At 33.4% G+C, this 25,632-nt stretch overlaps 1 protein-coding gene across 2 annotated transcripts in view; it reads right to left on the bottom strand.

The window, feature by feature from the left end:
* The window catches only part of METTL25 (methyltransferase like 25), a 115,525-nt gene that overhangs the window by 54,810 nt on the left and 35,083 nt on the right, over nucleotides 1-25,632 (bottom strand). For both annotated transcript variants that reach the window (XM_011934130.1, XM_011934131.1), the window contains exons 4-5: nucleotides 15,756-16,355; nucleotides 12,563-12,710 (exon numbers count right to left, since the gene is read on the bottom strand). In XM_011934130.1, coding sequence (XP_011789520.1) covers nucleotides 12,563-12,710; nucleotides 15,756-16,355 — 748 coding nt within the window. The remainder of the gene's footprint in view (nucleotides 1-12,562; nucleotides 12,711-15,755; nucleotides 16,356-25,632) is intronic.

Below are 25,632 nucleotides of genomic sequence, written 5' to 3'. Positions count from 1 at the left end.
AACATAGTTTTTTTTTGGAAAAAAAAAAAGTCAAGTATTTGTCATTTACCAGCCATTTTACCTTGATTTTAAACTTAAGTCTCTGTTCCATGTTATTCTCTTTAAGGACTGACAAAGACTCCTTAGGTTTCCTGAAAAATATCCTTCAAAGGTATCTGAAGAATTGCCATGCAGATTGACACATTCTCAAGTAAAGATTACCTCTCAGTTTAGTTGCAAGCTTAGAAACTCATTTCCCACCTTAGAATTTTATAGTTTTATAATTAGCATCAGTTATAGGACAATTCTATAAAATTTTCTTGATTTTCATTTCAGGTTTTAAATAAGGCCAAGTATATATGATATTCAAAATATTGCCTAAGGATAAAAGGTGTATTAAACATTATATTGAACTATCAAGATTTGTGAAGTACTTACATGTTACTGGTTTCTAAAATACATTAAAACTAAGAGGATAGGCCTGGCATGGTGCTCACACCTGTAATCCCAACATTTTGGGAGGCAGAGGTGGGCAGAGTGCCTCAGTCCATGAGTTCAAGACCAGCATAAGCAACATGGTGAAACCCTGTCTTTATGACAACAAACAAACAAACAAAAACCAAAAAAAAGCCAAGCATTGGCCAGGAGTGGTGTCACGCACCAGTAGTCCCAACTAGTTGGGAAGCTGGGGAGGGAGGATTGCCTGAACCCAGGTCGAGGCTACTGTGTGCCATGATCATGATACTGCACTCCAGCCTGGACAACAGAGTGAGACCCTGTCTCAAAAAACAAAACAACAAAACAACAACAGCAACAACAAAAACAAACCCTAAATGATAAATATAATTATTTAAATTAGACCTACTCTTAAGCATTAATAAAATAATGAAGAATAAACTTAAAATAGTATAACCATAAGAATAATAATATAGAAGGCAATTCAAAAGCAGGCAAGTTCTAGAAATTGCTCTGTTCTTAAATGATCAGAAAAAATGTGGGTATAAAAAGTAACTTAAAAAGATAATGTGTATGTGCAGTTGTCAACAATGATTCAAGTTGTAAAGGAGATACTTAAAGATTCTAGAATGCAAGACATTTAAAGAAAATCACAGCACAATTATTATATGTTTATGGCAAGTAACTAATTCATTCCATAAATATGGACTGAGCCCCTATGGTTCCTTTCTTTCGGCCTTCACCAGACTGTACCTTCAATTTAAATCACTGAGATATAGACTCTATGTATGAAGTTTTGTTTCCCAGAAAACACAAATGGAGAGAGTTGGTAATAGTAAAATGGTAACGATTACAATAAAATGATTAAATTTATTATCTCTGATTTGTTTCCTACTGGACCATGCCGAGTGTGAGGGTTAATTTCATGTGTCAACTTGATTGAGCCATGGGATGCCCAGATATCTGGTTAAACATTATTTCTGGATGGCCCATGAGGGAGTTTTGGGAAGAAATGAGTGTTTGAATTGGTGGTCTGAATAAAGCAGACTGCCCTCCCTAATATGGGTGGGCATCATCAAACCCATTGAGAGTCTGAGTAGGGCAAAAAGTTAGGGAAAGGCTGAATTCTCTCCCTCACTACCTCACTGCACAAGCTGAGACATCCGTCTTCTCTTGCCTTTGGCCTGGGACTTACACCATTGGCATTCCTGATTCTCAGGCGTTTAGTCTCACACAGGAATGCACACCACTGGCTTTCCTGGGTCTCCGGCCTGTAGAGAGCATATTGTGGAACTTGTCAGCCTCCATAATTTTGTCAGCCCATTCTTAATAAATCTAATTACATGTGTGTGTATGGGCACCCTGCCTAATACGCCAGGTATACATAGCCCGATTTACAATATCCTTTTTTTCTAGTTCTCATCTCCACTGCTAATTCCATTATATGATCAATGTACCAGTATTTCACTTATCCTTTGGTTAAAAATGCAGGCTGGAAATGTAATCTCAAGGTATATGTATATAAAGTGTGATGTATATAAAAAAGAAAATAAACACCCAGTTTTAAAAGACACGTATATTACTTTAAAGGCGTCATATCTGCATTAAAACATTTATTATTAATGAATCAGTCCAGATACAATTGTCCTGGTATTTTTATGCATGACTATACAATGGCAAAACCCAGGTGCTGAGAGAAAACATTGTGTTGGTTTGGCAAACACTGTAATAGCAGCTTCCCAGTGGAGTTTCTCATTGTGCATGACAGGTTCCCTCTGCTGCAAAACTCTATACTTGATAAAATAATTTATAATGAGACACATATGGAACACCTGAGATAATTTTTATACTAATATGTTGTAACTTCATACCAATAAAAATTTCACACATTGTGTCAGATGGATGATAATGAAGAAAATTTAGACAACTTTCTGGTAATTTATTTACCCCAGGAAAAAAGAAATGAGAACATTACAGCAAAATATTTTTCAAGGTTATTTGCTCTACGGCATCAAAATCTAGATTTATATATAAAATGAGTAGATTGTAATCTAGTTTTTGTAAAACCTGTTTTATATTAATTTGACTGTCAACTCTCTGATTAGAATTTCTGTCAACTTTGCTTTCATATTACTTTATATACAAAGTATAAACTCTTCCTCTTTACTACTTCTTTTAAGTGGACATACTCATTTTCTATTTTGGATTTAAACACTTTCTTGGCTTCTTTTACTTACCATGAACACAAGGAGAACTTTTTTATGCTGAATAAATCCAATTTGCATGAGCTTCAAAAACTACTTTCTATTAATCACAAAAAATAACGAAGTGCAAATTAAAGAAAGAAAGAAGCAAAATATATTAAAGTTTCATTTCTAACTACTTAAAGGCAGCAAGAAGATGCCCCATGGCAAAAATAAAATCAGTGCCAGTATTCTAGAAAACATACAGCTGACGGAAGATCATATACAGCTGTCAGAGTGAGGTAATTGTGCACAGAATGCCAAGTACATCTAGAAATCTCTGTATTCATCCCATATTAATTGGCAAGAATGTTTCTAAGACATAGGTCCAGCTGAACAATGAGGAGCAATGTGATATTGTAACAAAAGCTTATAAACAGCTGAATCTACAAGGCTGGTAGTAAAGTCTACTCATCTGCTATATGGTTGCAAAGAACAATACCTACACTAGTCACACCAGAAACTTAATTCAAGCTGAGATAGATCCTGATAGTTCCTCACTGAATTACTGAACAAACTAATACACTATTAATATCAATATAGTTAAGAAAATAAATATATATAATATACATTTGCTATAAATTATTGCTAGTTTTACTTCTTAAAACCCAAACATATAAAACTGGGAGAAACAACATTTATGGCCATTATTATACTGGTATAAATGTAAAAGTAAAATTTTCAAAAATGTCTTATTATCATCCAAATGCAGACTAGTAGCAGGAAAGTATTTATTTATGCAAATCCAATATAATTAAGAAAAAAGATACTAAAAATAAATGTCTTGATAAATACAAATAATGTTAAATTTAAATAATACGCATGTTTTGGAAAGCTACATTCAAGCAATAGAATGATATCATTAGAGCCAGAAGGGACAGATCGTCTAATTTAACCCCTCTCTTGCTTCACTATTTACAGATGATCCACAAAAGCTAACTGATTCACCCAGGTCACAATATTACAGAGACAGAGGAGAATGCTAGTCAGTCAAAGCATGTTTTCTTCTATGCAGTGTTTCTGCACTCCCTTGGACATCTAGAAATCGCTCTCTCTATGCTTGGCATGTAACTTATACATAACTCTAATACAGTACCTATCAAACTATATTACAATTATCTTATCAGTAAAAAAAAAACCCTATTTATTACATTAGATATTACTTTAAAATGTTTCATTTAGATATCCTCAGTATCTAGCAAAGTGGGCAGTGGGTGCATACTTAGTTTGCTGAGTATCTCCTAAATTTTAGCATATTCTATGTTGAATAAATCTTTATTGATATTTATGGCCCAATGTTGTTGTTACTAAATTGGCTCTTATGTTCTCATAATTTCAAAGTCTTCATTTTAGTTTCATGGTTTAAATTAGGAGTTGCTAAAAAAAGATCCATGCCTTAATCTCCAGATTCTTGACAAAATACTAATGATTTATAGGAAGGCCAAAAGAGAGTAATTGAAAAGAATTAATTTAAAATATAATTATTCTGTAGATGTCTCATCAAATACCTTTGTTTCTTCTTTAGGTTTGACCAGTGCTGAATCAGCACTTTTTTTTTAACCATTTATAATTTTATTTCATATGCTATTCCTTTACTGACTGCTTGCTATATATCCCATTTTATGGCAAATGCTAGGAATGAAAGAAAAACATTAAAGAAACATATCCCACCTTTGCCCCAAAACTTGGTTCCTCCTCAGTGTTTCCTATCATATACATTGTTCTGTCATTCACTCAGCTGCTCAAAACAGAAACCTGACAATGATCCTTGATAATCCCTTTTCCTTTATCTTCTTTAAACAATCTTAAATGCTTCTTGAATTTTTCAAATTTACTCTCTTCCTGCTACTGGTACCTTTATTTTTGTTCCCACCTTTGTGGTTTCAAATCATGAAATTATTAAAGCTCAAGTTTGCTGTGGCACACAAATACCCTCAGGAGCTTCAGTGTTTCCATTATCTTTGAGGACTTCGGCACTCTTCTATATATTGACTGGATATATATTTCCATCATTTCAATGCTTCTAGGAAAAATTAATTGTATTCAGGATTTTTAGTTGAATACAATAGGAGGGTCAGCCAAGATATCTAGCCACATGTATCTTAGGATATAGTTGGGATTTTCTAAGATTTTAGCTCATATTTAATAGATTTTAATCTGTTGAAATTTCAAGAGCCTAAATTTAAGAAGTAGTTCCCTAAAAGGATTTGAATTTGCTTATGTATGAGATAGACTGAAGACTGTTTTGTCTCAGTCAAGTGTATGGCTTAGTATGGATATTTCAGGATCAGCTTCCCTATTAGTTGGGGACCATTATTAGTCTTAGATGTCAATGAGACCAGCATTTATCTCAGAACAACACTATCTATCACTTTATGGCTCATAGTTCCCTCCTTTGGTCTCAACTCCTCTTCCTCCCTCTGCCCATTCTCTCCTTTTAAACATTTTGTTTATAATTTTTCTTGATCCATAGAGATTTCCCTTATTTTCTGAGGACTCAGCAATGCCTAAAAAAATACATGTTCTAATTTAGCCAGTATCTAGCTGAACTGTAGCAGGAGGAATCCTCAGAAAAATCTCCTCTCTCACACTGCTGGAAATGGAAGTCAAATCCATGCTGTTTTGAAAAGAGAAATGATGCTTTATTCCTCAATATCCTCCAAACTTCCAGCATTAAATGCCCACAGCAGTAAACAGCCTTCTTTAAGAAAATACATATTGTATGAGATAGAAAATATTGTCAGATCTTTACTGAAAAGATGGCAATTGTTTGCACTGTTGCAATGGTAAGATTAATTCATTGCCATTAACGGGACTAAGACATTAGTCATACATTTTTCTATGATATAATACATGATTTAGTGCTGATATTAACTGGTTAATGTTATGTTAGCAGTTTTAGTATCATATATAGAATATTTGAGAAATCTGGAAATGTAAGATAAGCTTATTTAAACAGTATGTTATATATTCAAACAATGTGCTCAACACGTTTTTCTTCAACCTCTAGACACCTTTTCAGATGAAGTACCTCTAAATTTAAAGCAAAGGAAAAATTTTTAAACCTCAACAATAGTAAAGATAATTATCTACATATGTAGATATGTAGCCTCCTTCCTCATAATTCCTAGAGATGATACAACTTGAGAAACAGTCTACATTAGGATAGGTATCATGCACCCTTGACAAATTTGTTTGATACAGAAATGGCAGCATCAGATTAAAAGACACCATCAAAAGATGATTTGTGACCCTCTACTGTATTTTTTTTTTTTAAAGTAAATGGAGGATCCTATGGGAGAATCACCTCATTATTCCATATCATATTAAGGCTAGGGGTAAACATGAAGTTAAGCCTGCAGACTTTCAAGGGTTACACCACTGATACTTGACTGTGCAAATGTGGAGTGCACTATCAATACTAGAAGACGCCCTGGTACTAAGCTGGGAGGAGGCAGGGAAGGAGCAGATCAGTCACAGATTTGTGCCCTGGAAAGGGTTGCTCCCAGTAGCAACTGATGATTCCTTAACAAAATCATGGTTCAGTTAGCAAAGAAGAAAAAATGCATAGATCTGAATTGGTAACTAGTAGTGCTTCTTCTGTTTGTACCAAAACAACCAAGTTATCTTGATATTTACCCAAAAAAGTTCTCTCTACAACTTCTAGAAGAAGAACTAATGTAAACACTTCAAATTAATTATTATAATAATCAATATTCAAAATACTGAAACATTAGTCAAGCTTGACCAAACAGATACTCTATAAAGGACTGCAATAAAAATGTTTCTGGTATTTCTTGTTCTCCTAGGGACGACTGCTTATAATGTAAAAATATTTAAAAGTAGTTTTAAAACATATGGTATAAATTCAGTATTCACAATGGCTCATAGAGCTTTGTGGTATTTTTAAAAACTGACATTCATGACAGACTACCTCTATGGTCTACCACATTGCATTGGGTAAACACATTCATGGAAAACACATATTGTTTACATAGTAAATATCATCATAAAAAGTAGCAATGTACATACCAGAATTTTCTACTGTATTATATTAGACTATTAATAACTCAAATTTACATCCCAAAGGGCAACACTGCCCCAATTCAAACTTAAAAACAGCTGTGCAAATAAAGTGAGGGTGAAGGTGTGTAAAATATTAAAAGAAGGGCATATGACATATTTAACCATTCAGAGATATAACTCCATGGAACCTAGTGATTGATATATTACAGGAAATATGCTAACTTTGTGCACATAAACCCCTTTCTCTGTAAGTCAGATATTTTAGCATAATGATCAAACTATATAGTGGTAGATTTGTATTTCAGTATGGAATAGTAGGACTCCATAGTATATATTGTATAAACAAAATAAGGCTATGTCCGTATTCCATCAATCAAAACAGTTTCTGCTAAATAGCCCAGAACAAACTCTGTTTGTCATTGTCTGCCTTCATACACACACACACACAGAGTCACATCTGTTCATTGATAAAGGTAAGCTATCAAAAATCTAGGGATACCCATAATAATTATCCCAAACATACTTTGCTTGTTCTAGATTTTTCTCCTTGAATTTATCTAGCTTCTAACCACTTAACTTCATTCCCTATTTATGACCCAGTTTCCTGCCTTCTTGCATCTGTGTTTGTTTTCCCCAGGTTTTTACTCTGAGCTCTATACTTCAAGGATGTTGTTTTGGTCTAGTTACTCCAGCTCTCTGCATTTTGGACTTTGATACAAACTCCTAGGCCCTTTTGAGTTTAACCTGTCATATGAATTTGCAAACTTGACTAGGACCCACTTGACTAGGACCCATCTAAGTCTCTGCATAGAAGAACAATAACTATACATAATCTTGAACATATATCTGTAAGTCATCCTGTAGAATTCTTCATGTCTTCTTATATAATCATAATACATACCTTGTTTTCAAACATGCCGTTCATCAGAATTACCTATAGAACTTCTTAATCATAGTTATATTCAAGTCTTATGCCTAGAGATTATTATTCAGATGTTAAGAGGCAGGTGTAGGCATCCATACACTAAAAGTGTCAAATTCGACTCAGCAAGGCAGCTAGAATTGAGAAATACTGTTATAAAAATTTCATGGGATGGTTCACATCTTCTCTGTTTTACTACAGCAAAGATACAGTGAGAAAAATGGAGATGGAGTGTTGGAAAGAGAAAAGGTAGTATGTTACCTTTGCCATCTGGTTTTTGAGATGAGAAAGTGTTTCAGTCCAGGGCTAGGCAAAACTGCAATATAAACCAAGTTTACTTTCATTATTCCTATCATTTTTTTTCCCACATTTTTCTCTTATCTCTTGGCTTTCCAACTGTTTTCTTGACCTCCAGAGTATTTGAGGGTACTCACGTTGCATACATCCCCACCCATTTCATCATATCACTCAGTCCTGTTTCCTCCTGCTTATTCTTTGCTTTCCCGACAAGCAAAACTCCCAATCATCTATTCACTCAAGTATGCATCAGGAAATTAAGTAACATTAAGATATTACTATTAGCTTTCCCTACTGAAGCCTAGCATTGTTTGCCTTATCATATCAATGATTCTTGATGGGTAAGATATTTTTGACAGGAAAGCGTTTCCAGTTTACTATCCCTATAGGGAGGGAAATTCACAGTTTATAGCTGCCGGTCACGGTTCTCACAAACCTTTCCAACACTTTTTCTTATTTAAATCCTGTGGCCTAAATGTCCTGCAAACCCACAGTGAACAACAGCAACTTCAGAAGAGAAGACAAAACTGCCTTTACCCAGGCAGGATACAAGACTAATGCTTGAGAATCTGTTAACTGAGAGGCTTCCATTTCTAGTGTGTAAAAATGTGGAGGTATTCTCTTCAACTAATTTTCTTAGAAGACTCAAAGATGATTTTATGAATGACCAAGTACTAATGAAAGAAAGAAAGAGAATCAAGAAGAGATTTTGGGAAAATAGATTAGGCAGTAATCTTACATGTGAAAGGAGGTCAATAAAAATCATGCCTTTATACTGACTGAAATGGACATTAGTTTTATTATTATAATTGCTTCTATGAAAGACATGAACAAGAATAAGATGGGGGAAAGACAATTACAATGAGGAAGAGTGACTATGAAGTCAAAGAGGAAAAAAAACTTGATTTTAAACGTCTATCACTGCATGCCTTTGTTTATTCTGCCTGCAACACCCTTCTTACTTCCTCGTCTGATTAACTTCTGCTGAATCTTTCAAGACACAGTGGGTATCACTACACAGGAACATACCCTCAACCCCTCACAGACAGAGTTACATGCTACTCTGCTGTAAGATAACAGATGTAATATAGTAGTTGTCTTATGGCAACTACTATACTATTTTGAAACTAATGTTTGATGATAAAGAAAATAAACTGCTCAACAGTTCACTAAATTTTCATTTATTAAAAGAAGAATACCACTGCCTTAAGTATTAACTATTTAGTACTGAATAAATAAAATACAATATATTAAATACCTTGCAAAATGAAAAAGACTAAAGCAACATTCTCTGTGCTGATATAGAAAGACTATCAAGAATATATTATGTGAAAAGAGGTGATGAACAGTTTATACATTTGTTTGTCTACAATATATAAGAATATAGAATGTGTATATGTAAATTTTTTTCTTTTCTGGAAAATTACATAAAAAACCAATATAGGTATGGGGACTTTGTATTTTCTTTTCCTATGTAATTTGAATTTTCTATTCTGAATGGTTTTTACAAAAAAATAATGTTTTTTAAAAATTACTAATAAGGATTATCTGGTTCCTAGGATTGAGGGCTTTTTAAAGAAATTATTTAAGGGTGAAGACGATGTCTCATTTTTGTATCTCCACCCCTAAGCACAGAGTGGAACACAGTTGGCACTCATGATATTGAACTGAACTCTGCTTGTCATCTATTTTTCCTATCTCTTTCCATAACTATTGACTTTTTATGAGCCTCTCCCCCATTTCCCATTATTTTACATAAAGTACCAAGTACAGTGTCTTGAAAATAGTAGTTGCTCAATAAATGTTTGTTCAGTGCAATCACATACTCTCTGAGGTGTGTAAAACTCAGCTGCCAAGGCAGGAAAGCAGTGATTTTTTTTTTTTTTATTCCTAGTTACTTGATTTTAACACATATTACACAAATATTCATCTATTCAATCACATTTGAGTGAATGTGCTTAGTACTGAAGATACAAAAGTGAATGGAACCTGTGCCTCTCAAGACTAATCAATCTACCAATTTTTCATTTGCAGGCAAGAAATGGCAATGACAATATGTGGATACACAATCTTGCTTCTTTCTTCCTTTAGGTTTTTCAAAGCCCTAACATGCCCTATTCAAATTCATTTTAGTTAGAATACATGAACAATGAATATTTGCTAACAGCTTAAAGCAACAATCTATTAGAAAAGGTACTGGAAAAATGATTTAAAATGGATGAGCAAGGAGTAATTAAATTTCTTTTTTCAATCCTGGCAAGTAACTTCTGCTACTTTTTTTAAGTACGAGATTGAAGAATCAAACATTAGATTAAAAAGGCACTAATGACACCTGGTTACCATAAAATAATCAAAGTCACCTAAATCTGAATCTATTTACGTATTTTACAAAAAGCAGACAAAAGAGAGATAAAATTGCTCACAATCCACGGCAACAAAACAAATTTTAATTTAAATATGTTAGGAAAGACACTCTCCTAAACCAGCAGAATGAGCTCCGGGGATCACTCCGGAGAAAGAGTAAGGTGCAACTGTGCAGAAAAGAGTGTGAGAGAGAGTACAGTATGCTGCCAAAAAATATAGGATCCATCTTTGGTGGGAAAATCCTGAGACTTCACAGTACAGAGTGATGGCTGCTAAGGTCCAGACCAGAGATGAGAGTCTTAAAAAAGTACTGTGTGAAGAGCAGACGGAGGCCCCTTGGAATGGGAAGGCATCCTTGGGGGCAATGACGATGAAGTGAAAGAAGGAAGCAGGCAACTGAAATTAAAGATCTTAAAATGTAGGGTAAAGATAGTGACTCTAATTTTTTTTTTTTTTTTTTTTTTTTTTGAGATGGAGTTTTGCTCGTTGCCCAGGCTGGAGTGCAATGGCTCCATCTCGGCTCACTGCAACCTCTGCCTCCTGGGTTAAAGAGATTCTCCTGTCTCAGCCTCCAGGGTAGCTGTGATTACAGGCACCCACCACCACGGCCAGCTAATTTTTTTGTATTTTTAGTAGAAATGGAGTTTCACCATGTTGGCCAGGCCGGTCTTGAACTCCTGACCTCAAGTGGTCTGCCTGCCTCGGCCTCCCAAATTGCTAGGATTAGTGTCTCTAAATTTAATGACACACCAAGTGTCTACACCTGTCCCCAAATTGAGCCATTTATTAATTGAATTTCACTGTACCTACAGAACAGGAAACTCTTGAACTAACAACCAAATAATAAACCCCAAAAGTAAGCACTTACCTATATAAATCTTACCCTATTGTCAGTTAAGGAAAATATTATACATATAATATTTAAAAAGCTGTAGAACTATGATTGCATTAAAGTATTTTTTCATTTATTTCAGAAAAGATACATAAAAATTCTATAACATAATGTAAATATATGGGTATATAGTTTAGTAGAAATACTTTTTTTTCTTCTATTTTTAAGTTCATTTTTTACCCTAATTTTTGGTCTTGAAAATTTCTGTACTTAGAAAAAAATGAGTTGGTAATAATAGCCTGACAATCATATATTCTCCATCTAAATTAAACTAGTGCTAAATTTTTGTCAATTTGCTTTCTTTCATTCTATCTCTATATATTCATAATTTCACTATTTCATACTTTTCCTAAAATAAAAATTTCAAAACACTGACATAAAATAATTATAATTTGATCAACTCTATTTCATAAAAATTTTTGCCAATTCTAAACATGGCTTCTGTTTCACCTTGTCACATTTCAATAAAATTAAACAATTACAATGTTTACCTCCTGGTCATGACTAAATAAGAAATAATTAAAATACATTAATCTGGGTTTTAAAACGAAGAAAAGATCAACCAATACCATCTTAATGCACACAAAAGTTGGTAACCTAAAAATTCCCGATCTAAAACTCTTAGCTATGACACAGATAAAGATACCATTAAACTAACATAAAAACGAACTGCTAATATTAGTATACTAAATAGCCATCTAATCTGAACCAGCAGTTTTGAAATCATACCTTACAAAATCTTATGGAAAGATTTAACATGCAAAATGGAGCAGAGGTATTTCAGGAGCTGCTCTGAATGAATACATGGGGTGCTTCAAATCTTGCAAACCTACTCCATACTTTGCTCACCAGGCACCTTCTAAATACAGGTAGCATAGTCTGACTACTATTATTTTAATGCAATCACACAGTTTTACAGTTTTCTAAAATTTTCATATGCTGACTCTTCAAAACACAGTAAAGAACTTTTTCTTTTTTAAATATCAGTATTCCTTCAGAAATGAAAAAGGCTTTGGAAACAAAAGCAAACTCTGAAATCCAATATTCATAACAAAATAACTCAGTTTTACTATCTCAGTAAATGTATACTTCACAAATATTTTGAAACAGAAGTTCTCTAAAATATGTATCACAAAAAATTTTCAAATATTTTCAAAGGCTTCAGCACTCATTAAGCCCATTTTATGACCTGATAAACTATAACAAATATACAGGTGGTGATGCATTAAATTTCAATAATACTGTAACACTAAAAGTGCAAGAAAGTCAGATGTTATCTTAAATGCTGGTCTAAATCACGGTAATGATGAAAAAATGGGGAGAAATAGAAAACAGTCATTATGCTCAAATGAATAAAAATTATGATACATGGGGAATTTGTACCTTTATGTTGGTTTTCAAATTCTTCAGATAAGAGGTGGTAGCAACAACCCACACTGCAAACTCCCTTGATTTCAGACTTGGAAGTAAATATTCTCAAAGTATTTGGAGCCAGATCACCGCAAGTGTGTAGACCTACCATCAAACAATCCTTTAAAAACACAAGAAGAAAAATAAAATTTGGTAATTGAAAAGAGGGTTGTTTAAAATTTTTATTTATTTTATTTTTACATATGGGATCTCGCAATGTTGCCCAGGCTGCACTGTGGTGGCTATTCACAGGCATGAATATCACGTGCTACTGACTCAAATTACTGGCCTCAAATGATCCTCCTGCTTCAGCCTCCCAAGTAGCTGGGACTACAAGCACATTGTACCACCCCCAGCATGAGGTGAAGATTTTAAACGTCCATTAAAATATGTAAAGGTGTTAATAATTATCAAATTCTACCTAGAAAGTATTCCATGTTTTATTTTCATAAGTAATTATTTCTTTATAGGCAAAATAACTATGATCTCTTTTCACAACTGTTTTTTTTCAGTGATTTTGCTTATTTACCTGTTTATATTTTCTCTCATTTTACAACTAATATTTGCTTAACAACTAGACAAAGCAAAAATTGGACTAATCAAATGTAACATGTATTACTAGACCAAATCTGTGCTTTGTCATATATTTATATCACACTTTGACCATAATATTAATTTTTTAAATTAATTTCACTTCTCAGATTGCCCATCAAAACCTTATAAAATATTGTTATAAAAAATAAAGAACTGTTGCAAACTTGGTATTTCTACTTTAACAACAAAAAGCTTAGTTTATGTACTGCATCAAATAAGAATCTTGTTCAATATAACAATCATTTTGAGGTTGAATTTACTAATAATACCTTTCTGTCTTTGACATGACTCATAAAAATTTAGTTAAAGTAGTGACTAAAAAGAAACTTGCACATAAAAAAAAAATTATACAGAAAACCTGCACCCTATTAGAATTACATACTTATACCATTTGGAACTAAAACATTTCTAATATTAACCTCTCAATTTTCCAGATGACACTCTTAAACCCTAATAACGTCAAGGTCATGTTTTAGCGTAAATCTGTAAATATAGATATATTAATTTCTAGTTTTTTAAAATTAAACCATCATGTCTCTCAAAGTGTTCTCTAAAGTTATTACTCATCAACTAATTTTAGTTGGTATTTTACAACACCAACTAAAATTAATTTTAAAGCTGTAAATTAATTAAAGATACAGGCGTTTACTTAAGAGATGTTAAAGAAAGAGTTATTAATGAACTAATTACATAAGCTGTAGTACAGTCATTACGAGCACAGTCTTGGGAAACAGTTGGTTTAAATTTAAGTTCTGTCACAGTGTGATTTGGAAAGCATTCAGTTTCTTCAACTGTAAGATGGAGATAATAACAGTCCTTCATCTCAACAGGTTCTTTAAAACTTAAGTAAACTAATCCCTGTAAATGACTTAGTACACTACCATATAGTAAAATTCAGAAAACATTGTCCATTTTTATCACTACAATTTACTTTAAATTACAAATTCAAAATAACATAAGCATTAACTTGTGTCTCAAGTACATTTTTATAACATCGTCAGCATATAATTTTCACTAAAATTTTTAAAAATTATTTTACTGAAATGTTATTTTAACCTATGTCCTAGACATAAAAGAGAGCTGTAATCAAACTTACTAAAGAAAAAAATTATGCCTGTAAGTGGCTTTGACCGGATAGAACACTCAGTTTCTTCAGGCAATATCCATTTCAAAGCACAGTTTTTAGAAGATTATACAGCTACTCTGCTTTTCTTGATGATTAGTTTAGATAGGTTTTATTTAGAGATTATGATGTCATCAGTAAAATTAATTCAGACAAGAAAGATTTATCACTAATTAAGGGTAGAGTAACAAAGCTACAAATTTCTCTCTTAAAGCCTAATTTAGCTCTCACTAAAGAAAATACAAGAACATTTAACCTCATTCTTTATTGTATTTATCATACAGGATTAGTTAATATTAGCAAGTAGCAGCTAGGAGACAAAAATATGCAATCACCATATTATCTTACCAGTAAAATATTTAAGTATTGTGAGAGGGTGAGGGGAATAGAGGGTGGTAGTTAATTCTGTTATTAAATTGTGATTTGCTACAGGATCCAAGAAACATTCTTCCTGTATATCTTATTGTAGATGGTTCTTACAAGAGTTTGTATACTGTTTTGATTATATATTTTCAGAAAGATTTTGAGAAAATTAGAAGGTGACAAAATGTACTAGAAATTTACATTTTTTGAGTTAAACCAAAGTAATTGGGATTGTTTAAACCTAAGAGAAAGCCTAAAATAGCTTAATTACTAGTTTCATGTATAAGAAAAAGAATTAATGAAGGTACACTAGATTTCCTTAAATCTAAAAATATGTGGGAAAAAGAAGAATTTCCCATTTAAAAAACAAGAAAACAATGGTCAGCTATCAAACAAGGATTTAAATTCATAAAGAACTCTAGTATCTTTTAGTTACACATTTCTTTGGGGAAAAATTTCTAAAAAAAAAAAAAAAAAAAATTACAAGGGTAATACAACTCCAAAAGCTACCTTTTTTTTTTTCTTTTTTGAGACAATGAGTTAGGCCAAATGATCTCTAGAATCTCCTCTATAATACTGTTTTAACATGCAACATTGCCTTTGTTTAAGATCTGCTGTCTTTCAATTACACAAGTTGACATACTTGTAATTTAGAAAAAGCTCAAGCTTTGAAGAACACTTGGAAGCTACTGTTGCTCGAGGAAATTCCATATTGGCAAGTGCAACATTGAACATTACTTTGTTCTAGATATCCCTTTACTTCAAATTTAAGTTAAAATTTAATTACTTGTTTAGAATTTTAACAATTCCTAAACGGCAGAATGAGAACTTAGTTTACTTACTAGTTTTGGGCTAGGACTTCTATTTGATTTAAGAGGTTTGAAATGAGTGGAGGATACTCTATTCTGAATAGGTTCATGGCAGATTTTGATGGGTATGGGAATAATGAAAGCCTACTTATGCTTTTATTTTCTTGGTCTGTTAGATTAATGTGATCAAGTAAGATATGTATGTTAAGGAAGCTACTATTAAAATTGAATACAATGTTTTTGTACATCAAATTAAATAATTCAAAAGTAAAGTCACCTCCAAATCTTTAATAATGTCATGGAGTTCTGAATCAGCAGTGATAAAAGAGGTTAAAGGTAAATATACATTTGATTCACTTGACTTTGATGTCATTTTTCTTCTCTCTTTATTGGCTTCAGATGTTTCTCTGTTGGGTATTTGCTGTGAAGAAGTAGGCTCTACGGCATTAATAGGCAAAAGGTTTATAAGAGAAAAAGAATTTTCAAAACACAAATTTTCTTCTTGATGTGGTTGAGAATGAAGGGTTTCCATTTGGTTTCTGATATTAGAAATTACAGAGCCAGAAAAATGAGGTGAAATATCTGAGGTAGACATCTTTTCTTGATTTGTAAGACTGTTTTTAAACACTTCCTCAATATCTGCTTTATTTTTAACTTCTTTTTGCACTTTCCTTTCTTTTGCCATTTTTAATGCTAGTCCATTGACATCTAATCTTGACTGAGCATGACAGAGTTTCCAATGTTTCTTCAGTTTTCTGTTTCTCTCCTCAGCTCCATGAGTATTGGTATTTGAGGAATCAATTCCATAAACTTTAAAGCCATACTTCAAGGACAAAAAGGAGCTTAGGTAGCCTTTACCGGAACCCAAGTCAATCACCTAAAGTTAGAAAAAAAAATAAATTAAAGAATTTTAGGCAAACGGTAATAGAAAGGATTCTAGATTTTTTAAACAAACAAATGAGTTACGTAATTTAAATATTACTTTAAATTTTATTTGTTTTATTCCTATGAAAAACCAACCACTCATCATTTTTATTCAACATTTTACTGGAGGTTATAGCTAGTATAATAAGTCAAGGAAAAGAAGCAAAAGAAATAAATAATGTAAGGGAAAAAATAAAACTGTCTTTTTTTATACATAGATGACATCATGTCTGCAGAATACCTTAAAGAATATACAAAAGCTAATATAAATAGTAAGTGAATTGAGCAATGTGTGACGGCACAAGTCAACAGAATTAACAATGAATCATCAGAATATATATAATATTGTAGCAAAAAACAATTAGGAGTCAAGCTTGGTGGCTCAAACCTATAATCCCAACACTTAGGGAGGCTGAGGAAGGAGGACTGCTTGAGGTCAAGCATTTGAGACTGCCCTGGCCAATATAGCAAGATCCTGTCTCTATAAAAAAAAATAATAAAAACTAGGAAGTAAAGTTTTAAAACAATTAAAATAGTATAAAAATAGAATATATAGGAATAAATTTAACATATATAGGAATAAATTTAACAAAAAACCTATACACTGAAAACTATAAAACATTGCATAAAAATCTAAACAATTGATATAAGGAGATATACCATGTTCATGAAATGGCAGACTCAGTACTAAGATGGCAATTTTTTCTTCACATTTCAACACAATCCTGATTAAAATCCTAGCTACGCTTTGCAAAGAAATTGATAAGTAGATACTATAATTTATAAAGTAAGGCAAAAATGCCTAGAATAATGAAAACAATTTTGAAAAAGAATAAAGTTGAAAAATTTTACTAATTCAAAAATATAAAACTAAATCAGTGTAGTATAGCTACAGCTGGTATAAAATTAGACACACATATCAATGGAAAAATGGAAAGAAACAGCTGATATACAAATAGAAATATAAATCAACGAGAAAAAAACAGTATAGAAATAGATCCACACTTATATGATCAACTGATTTTTGATAAAGGACCCAAGATAATGTAATGAAGAAGATAGTTTTTTCAACAAATGGTGCTGGTATAATTGGATGTTGATATAAAAAAAAGAAAAAAAAATTTGCCTGCTACAAACACAAAAGCTAATTAAAGGTAGATCACAGATCTAAATATAATAGAAAAAAAATGTCATCTTATGGAATAAAGCATGAGAAAAATTGTGACACTGGGATAGGCAAACATTTATTATGTAGGACATAAAAATCAGGAATAACAAAAAGAATTGTAAAAATAGACTTTATTAATATTAAAACCTCTATTCAAAAAGATAAAAATGAAAAGAAATACTTGCAAAACATTCATCTGAGAAAGGACTTAAATCTAGAATAAAGAACTCTTACAACTCAGTAAGAAGACAAGTAACCCAGTTAGAACGCAGGCAAAATATTCAAACGTACACTTTACAAAATAAGATATACACATTGCCAACGTGAAAAGATGACTAATATCACTAGAGAAATACAAACAACCACCACAGTGAGATACAGGCAGATGTAAAATGGTATGGCCACTTTGGAAAATACTGAGTTTACCATAAAGTTAAATATACACTTTACATATGACCCATCCATCTCACTCCAACTTATCCAAGAGAAATGAAAACATGTCCACACAAAGGCTTATATGTGAATATTCAGAGAAGTCTTACTCACAGAAGGAAAAAAATAGAAACAACTCAAATGTCCATCAACTGGCAAATAAAAAAAAAATAGCATATCTGGACCATAGTATATAGCATACTACTCAGCAATAAAATGGAACAAGGCATTAATACACAAAAAGATAACAATAGCTCTCAAATGCTATGTGTTAAGTGGAAGAACTGAAATGAAAAGTCTACATACTATGATTCCATTTGTACAATGTTCTAGAAAAGTCAAGATTAAAAGCAGATCAGTGATTCTCTGAGAATGAAAGAGAAAATATCCTACAAAAGCACACAAGAAATTTTTTAGGAGGATAGGAATATTCTTAATTATGCTAATGGTTACATTAACTGTTACAATTACCAAAATTTATCAAAGCTAGAGTTGGTGAATATCTGAATTACAAATTCAATAAAACAAAAATAAGAATAAAAAGTTACAAACATTATTATTGTCATGCCATTTCATAAAATAAATGGAGAATTATAGAAATGCTACCACAACAAATCATTCATTATCTACTCTTATACATATCTTTAATTCCTAAAGTCAATGAAGTCCTGACATAAGTATGAGTCACTTAAGGAAACATTCCTATACTTACAGTAATGCACATCCTTAATTAAATCCTCAAAATATTTCAAGGTCTTACAATGAGACCAGTTCACAGGAAAAACTCTAGTAAATAATGTCTCACAAATATAAAATAAACTTAGTAATAATTCCCTATACTTCCATTTTATGTTATTATTCTAGGATAGGTATTGCAGGGAAACATAGAAGAATTATATACAGTCATGCATCACTTAATGATGGGAATATGTTCTGAGAAATATATTTAAACATTCTGTTGCTGCACAAACATCTTTGAGTGTACTTATGCAAACCTACATGGTACAGCGTACTACACAACTAGGCTAAAAACCTGTACAGCATATTACTGCACTGAATACATAACAAAATAAGTACTTGTGTATCTAAGCACATAAAAGGTACAATAAAAATACAGTATTATCTGTTACGGCACTACCATCTTATATGTGGTCTGTTGTTGACTGAAATGTCCTTATGCAGCATACAGCATATTACTGTACTGAATACATAACAAAATAAGTACTTGTGTATCTAAGCACATAAAAGGTACAATAAAAATACAGTATTATCTGTTATGGTACTACCATCTTATATGTGGTCTGTTGTTGACTGAAATGTCCTTATGCAGCATACAACTGTAAATTCTTGACTTTAAGAAATTACAGTCTAATTGCAGATACCATATCATACTCTTGCAAGGGCTATATAGTAGAAACTCTATTATTTAATTAGTTTTGTCTTCAAACTGTCTGATCAGAATAGGAAAATCCCCACCATCCTCATCTCCTGCCCCTTCCCCACAACAGACTTCCCTGCTGGATCATATGCCATACATCATAGGTTTGAAGACAGAGTAGTCTCTAGTCCAGTACCTGGTGGGAGGGATCTTCTGAATCTCCCAACATTGTTTAGGAGACTTTCCCACAGAAACATAGTTACAGGTAGTGGTTAAATTTTGTAATAACATTAGTATAGTACTATACTTTAGATAAAAAAGATACATTTTGCTGACAGACCTAGAGATCTAACTACCATTCCAAACTAATGACTCTCAAATTTGTAACTCTAGTTTGGAATTCTTCCATTAACTGATAGCATATATCTAACAGCAAACCTAACATTTCACTTCAATAGATGCTTAATAAGCAACTAAAATTTAATATGCTTGAAACTGAGCTTTTGATATTCTTTTTAAACCTGCCCCTCCTAAAATTTTCTCCATCACAGTTAATGATATCTGCATTCCTCCAGGTAGAGAACAGGACTCCTTTTGTCTCTCATAAGCTACATCTGAACTGTGAGCAAATTCATGATCTCATCACTTACCAGAGTTACTTCATACCAACTCCATTCTGAGTCTGATTAACTGCAATAGCTTTCTCAGTGATCTCTCTGCTCTCACCTTTTCCCTATCATTGCATTTTCAACAGAGAAAAACAAAGTCCAATCATACCACTACTCTTAGCAAATCCCTCATTGCCTCTTTGGCTTTATCTCATACTCTTAACTCCTATGGTTGCTGAGTCTTTTTGCTTCAACTCTGGAAGCTCCTGCTCGGATAGGAACTAATTTTGCAAAGTACCCAGCTTGAATGTCCACAAAGACTTTGGTAAAGAAAAGAGGCAAATATAGTGGAAATATGTGTTTCACAATACAACTCAACAGAGTAGAAAGAATGATTCAGTGGCTCCAATGGCTTCCAATCTCATTCAGGATAAAAAACCCAAATTATCACAATGACTTCCAAGACACTGCAACTTAATGTCCTGTCCTCTTCCACCACAACCTCAGCTCCTACTACTTTCTGCTTGTTCAATCTGACTTCCTGGATGTTTCAGAAACAAAGTAGGCATGTTCAGGGCCACTGAACCTGTTGTTCCCTCTCTAAGAAAAGTTTTTCCTCTAGATCATCTAATAGATAGCTTACCTCCTGAAGATTTTAACTCTATTACCGTCACAATAAGGTCTTACTTGTCCTTCCCCTCTGTATCAAAAACTTTAACCCTAGATAAGCTCCTCCCTTTTGTTTTAAGTTTTCATCTTTAAAATATATCAACATACACATTAAAATACACTTATAACCATTTTATTGTCAATCTCTCCTAATTAGAACATAAATGCCACCAGGGCAAAAGTATTTCTTGTTTGTTTTGTTCACTGATGCATCCTCAGTATAGAAAATAAAGCCTGGAACATGGTTAAGAGCTAAGAAATATTTGCTAAACAAATGAATGCATGCAAGTATGACTGAGAGAACGTTTTAGAAATAAAAATTAAGAGCCTTTGGTAATGTGAATGAAAGAGACAAAGGTGTTCAGCATGTAGACAGCAATATGGTTGAGGTAAAAATGGTATTTTTTCTTGTTTAGTTTTCTGTGGTCACCAATAAGGTTGTGTATTTCAGAATCTGGGTTTCTACTTATCTCATGAAATTTGTATTTACTAAATCTACATTTTAAAAATATAATAATAGTTGGGGACTTCAACACTCCCGTTCAGTATTGGACAGATCATCCAGACAGAAAGTCAGCAAAGAAACAGCAGACATAATCTGCATTATGGACCAAATGGACGTAACAGACATTTGCAGAACATTTCACTCAACAGCTGCATGGTCTTCTTCTCAGCACATAGACCATTCCCAAAGATAGACCATATGTTAGGACACAAAATAAGTCTCAAAAATTGAAATTATATCAAATATCAATAACAACAGAAACTTTGAAGAGTATAAAAACACATGGAAATGAAACAACATGCCCCTGAATGACCGATGTGTCAATGAAGAAATTACAATAAAATTTCAAAATGTATTGAAACTAATAAAAAGGGAAATACAACATACCAAAACCCATGGGATACAGCAAAAGTACTAATAAGAGAGAAGTTGACAGCATTAAATGAATGTAAAGTAGAAAATGTTCAAATAAACAACCTAACAATATATCTTAAAAAAAAAAAAAACTAGAAAAGCAAGAGCAAACTAAACCTAAAATTAATAGAGGAAAAGAAATAAAGAAATCCACATCTAGCATCATACTGATTAGAGAAAAAGTGAAAGCCTTTCCACCAAGATCTGGAACAGGACAAGAATGCCCACTTTCACCATTTCTATTCAACATAGTATTGGAGGTCCTAGCCAGAGCAATTAGGCAAGAGAAAGATATAAAGGGCATCCAAATTTGAAAGGAAAAAGTCAAATAATCTTTGTTTTCAGATGATATTATCTTATACCTAGAAAAACTGAAAGACTCCATCAAAAAACTATTAGAACTGATGAAGAAATTCAGTAAAGTTGCAGGAGACAAAAATCAATAACAAAAACCAGTAGCATTTCTATATGACAACAGAGAACAATCTGAGATGGAAAACAGGAAAGTAATCTCATTTACAATATCTACAAAATAATATCCCTAGGAATAAATGCCACCAAAGAAGTTAAAGATCTCAACAGTGAAAATTACAAAACATTGATGAAATAAATTGATAAGGACACAAAAAAATGGAAATATATTTCATATTCATGGATTAGAAGAATCAATATTGTTAAAATGTGCATACTACCCAAAGAAATCTAGAGATTCAATGCAATTCCTATTATAACATCAATGACATTCTGCACAGAAATAGAAAAAAAAATCCTAAAATTTATGTGAAACCACAAGAGACCCAGAACAGCCAAAGCAATCTTGAGCAAAAAGAACAAAGCTGGAGGCATCACACTACTTAACTTCTAATTATGTTACAAAGCTATACTAACCAAAACAGTATGACACTGGCATAAAAACACACACATAGATCAATAAAACAGATTAGAGAACCCAGAATTAAATCCATCCATTTACAGCCAACTCATTTTCAACAAAGGTGCTAAGAAGATACATTAGGGCAAACACAATCTCTTCAATAAATGGTAAAACTGGATATCCATAAGCAGAAGAATGAAACTAGACCCCTATCTTTCACCATATACAAAAATCAAATCAAAATGGATTAAAGACTTAAATCTAAGACCTGAATCTATGAAACTACTAGAAGAAAACATTGGGGAAACACTTTAGGACATTGGTCTAGGCAAAGATCTCTTGAGTAGGACCTCAAAAGCACAGGCAACCACAGCAAAAACGGGCAATGGACACAAATGGGATCACATCAAGCTGAGAACCTTCTGCACAGCAAAGTAAATAATTAGAGTGAAGAGATATACACACACTGGGAGAACACATGTGCAAACTATCCACTCGACAAGGGATCAAAAACCAGAATACATAAGGGACACAAACAACTCAATGGAATAAAAGCAAATAATCTGTTTTAAAAATGGCCAAAAGAGCTGAATAGACATTTTTCAAATGAAGACATACTAATGGCCAATAGGTATATGAAAAAATGTTCAACATCACTAAGCATCAGAGAAATGCAAATAAAAACTATAAGGAGATATCATCTCATCCCAGTTACAATGGCTATTATCAAAAAGCGTTAAGATAGGTGTTGGCAAGAATGTAGAGAAATAACTCATATATTGTTGGTGGGAATGTAAATTAGTACAGTCATTATGGAAAACAGTATAGAGGTTCTTCAAAAAACTAAAAATAGAACTATCATATGATCTAGCAATTCCATTACTGGGTATATATCCAAAAAAAAAAAAAAGGAAATCAGTATATTGAAGAGATGCACATGTTTACTGTAGCCCTATTCATAATGGCCAAAATATGGAAACAACCTAAGTGCCCATCAATGAATTTATGGATAAAGAAAATGTAGTATATATGCATGATGAAATGTTATATATGTTTTATTTGGGAGGTTAAAGGAACACTGGCAATAAAGGAGAGGAGAGAATAAACAAAAGCAGCCCAATAAAATACGTGCTATTAAGCAAGACACCACATTAAGCCAACCTGGGTTTAATACTATTCAGAAATTCTGAGACTGAAGTGTAGAATACATACCATCCCTCAGAATCATCCTACCTGAAATGCTGCATCAATTACCACTTCAGAGCTGCTCACTGGGAGGAATTAATTCCCAGAACTTGTATGCAGGCAGTGCTTGCTTCACAATTACAGAAAACACACAGGGAAGAAATGCAGACACTGCCAGGTAGAAACCAATCTGGCATACCATGAAACAAAAGGCCTGAAAGTACTTAGATCAGGCACCCTACAGCATCTGCTATGTCCATAAACCCAACATCCATCTTAATACCTAGAATATTAATATTTCTACTACATATACTATGTTTTCCTTCCATATTCTGTCTCCCTGCTTCTCCAACCAGAGGCAATAATTATTAAATTATTGTTTATAATTTTCTTAATAGTTTTTTGCATATAATTTTTGTATTAAATATACCATTGTTTCACTTAATAACTACTTAAAAATGGTACCATAAAATGTGTAATCTTCTGTAACTTGCTTTTTCCTATTCGATTTTATGTTTCTAATATTTATTCATACATATACTGCAGTAGTTTAAGCTTTACTGATATATTATGTTCCAATATGTAAATATACCAGTTTATCCAATCTCCTGTGGATAAGCATTTGGTTTATTACTAGTTTTCTGCCTTTAGGAACATTCTTATATGATATATAACTCCTGATACTTGTGTACAAAGTTTTTCTAGGCGGAGGTATATACCTAAAGTTGAACTGATGAGTCATAGGGTATATGATTGTTCAAGTTTACAAAATAGTGTCAAACTGTTTTTGAAAGTGGTTATGCCAATATACACTCTAGCCTAGAGTGTGTAAGAATGCCCAAGAGGTTGGACGGTTCAGAGATGGTTGAATAGGAACAGCTCCAGTATACAGCTCCCAGAGTGAGCGATGCAGAAGACAGGAGATTTCTGCATTTCCAACTGAGGTACCAGGTCATACGGACTGGTTGGACAGTGGGTGCAGCCCACAGACTGTGAGCTGAAGCAGGGCGGGGCATCGCTTCACTCAGGAAGTGCAAGGGGTAGGGGAATTCCCTTTCCTAGCCAAGGGAAGCCATGACAGAGGTACCTGTAAAACTGGGACATTCCCACCCTAATACTGCGCTTTTCCAACAATCTTAGCAAACTGCACAACAGAAGATTATATCCTGTGCCTGGTTCAGCAGGTCCCACGCCCATGGAGCCTTGCTCACTGCTAGCACAGCAGTCCCAGATCCAACTGCAAGGCAGCAGGGAGGCTGGAAAAGGGGCATTCGCCATTGCTGAGGCTTGACTAGGTAAACAAAGTGGCCGGGAAGCTCCAACTGGGTGGAGCCCTCCACAGCCCAATGAAGCCTGCCTGCCTCTGTAGACTCCACCTCTGGGGGCAGGGCATAGCTGAAAACAGGCAACAGAAACTTTTGCAGACTTAAACGTCCCAGTCTGACAGCTTTGAAGAGAGCAGTGGTTCTCCCAGTATGGTGTTTGAGATCTGAGAATGGACAGACTGCCTCCTCAAGTGGGTCCCTGACCCCTGAATAGCCTAACTGGGAGACACTTCCAAGTAGGGGCCGATTGACATCTCATACAGCCAGGTGGCCCTCTGATACGAAGCTTCCAGAGGAAGGATCAGGCAGCAACATTTCCTGTTCTGCAAAAATCCTCAACAAAATACTGGCAAACAGATTCCAGCAGCACACCAAAAAGCTTATCCACCATGATCAAGTTGGTTTCATCCCTGGGATGCAAGGCTGCTTCCACATACTCAAATCAATAAACACAATACATAACATAAACAGAACCAAAGACAAAAGCCACATGATTATCTCAATAGATGCAGAAAAGGCCTTCAACAAAATTCAATAGCACTTCATTCTAAAAACTCTCAATAAACTAGGTATTGATGGGACATATCTCAAAATAATAAGAACTATTTATGACAAACCCACAGCCAATATCATACTGAATGGGCAAAAACTGGAAAAATTCCCTTTGAAAAC

The sequence above is a fragment of the Colobus angolensis genome, unplaced genomic scaffold, assembly GCF_000951035.1.
Source record: "Colobus angolensis palliatus isolate OR3802 unplaced genomic scaffold, Cang.pa_1.0 Scaffold131, whole genome shotgun sequence".
NCBI lineage: Eukaryota > Metazoa > Chordata > Mammalia > Primates > Cercopithecidae > Colobus > Colobus angolensis.
This window is presented reverse-complemented; position numbering and strand designations above follow the sequence as displayed.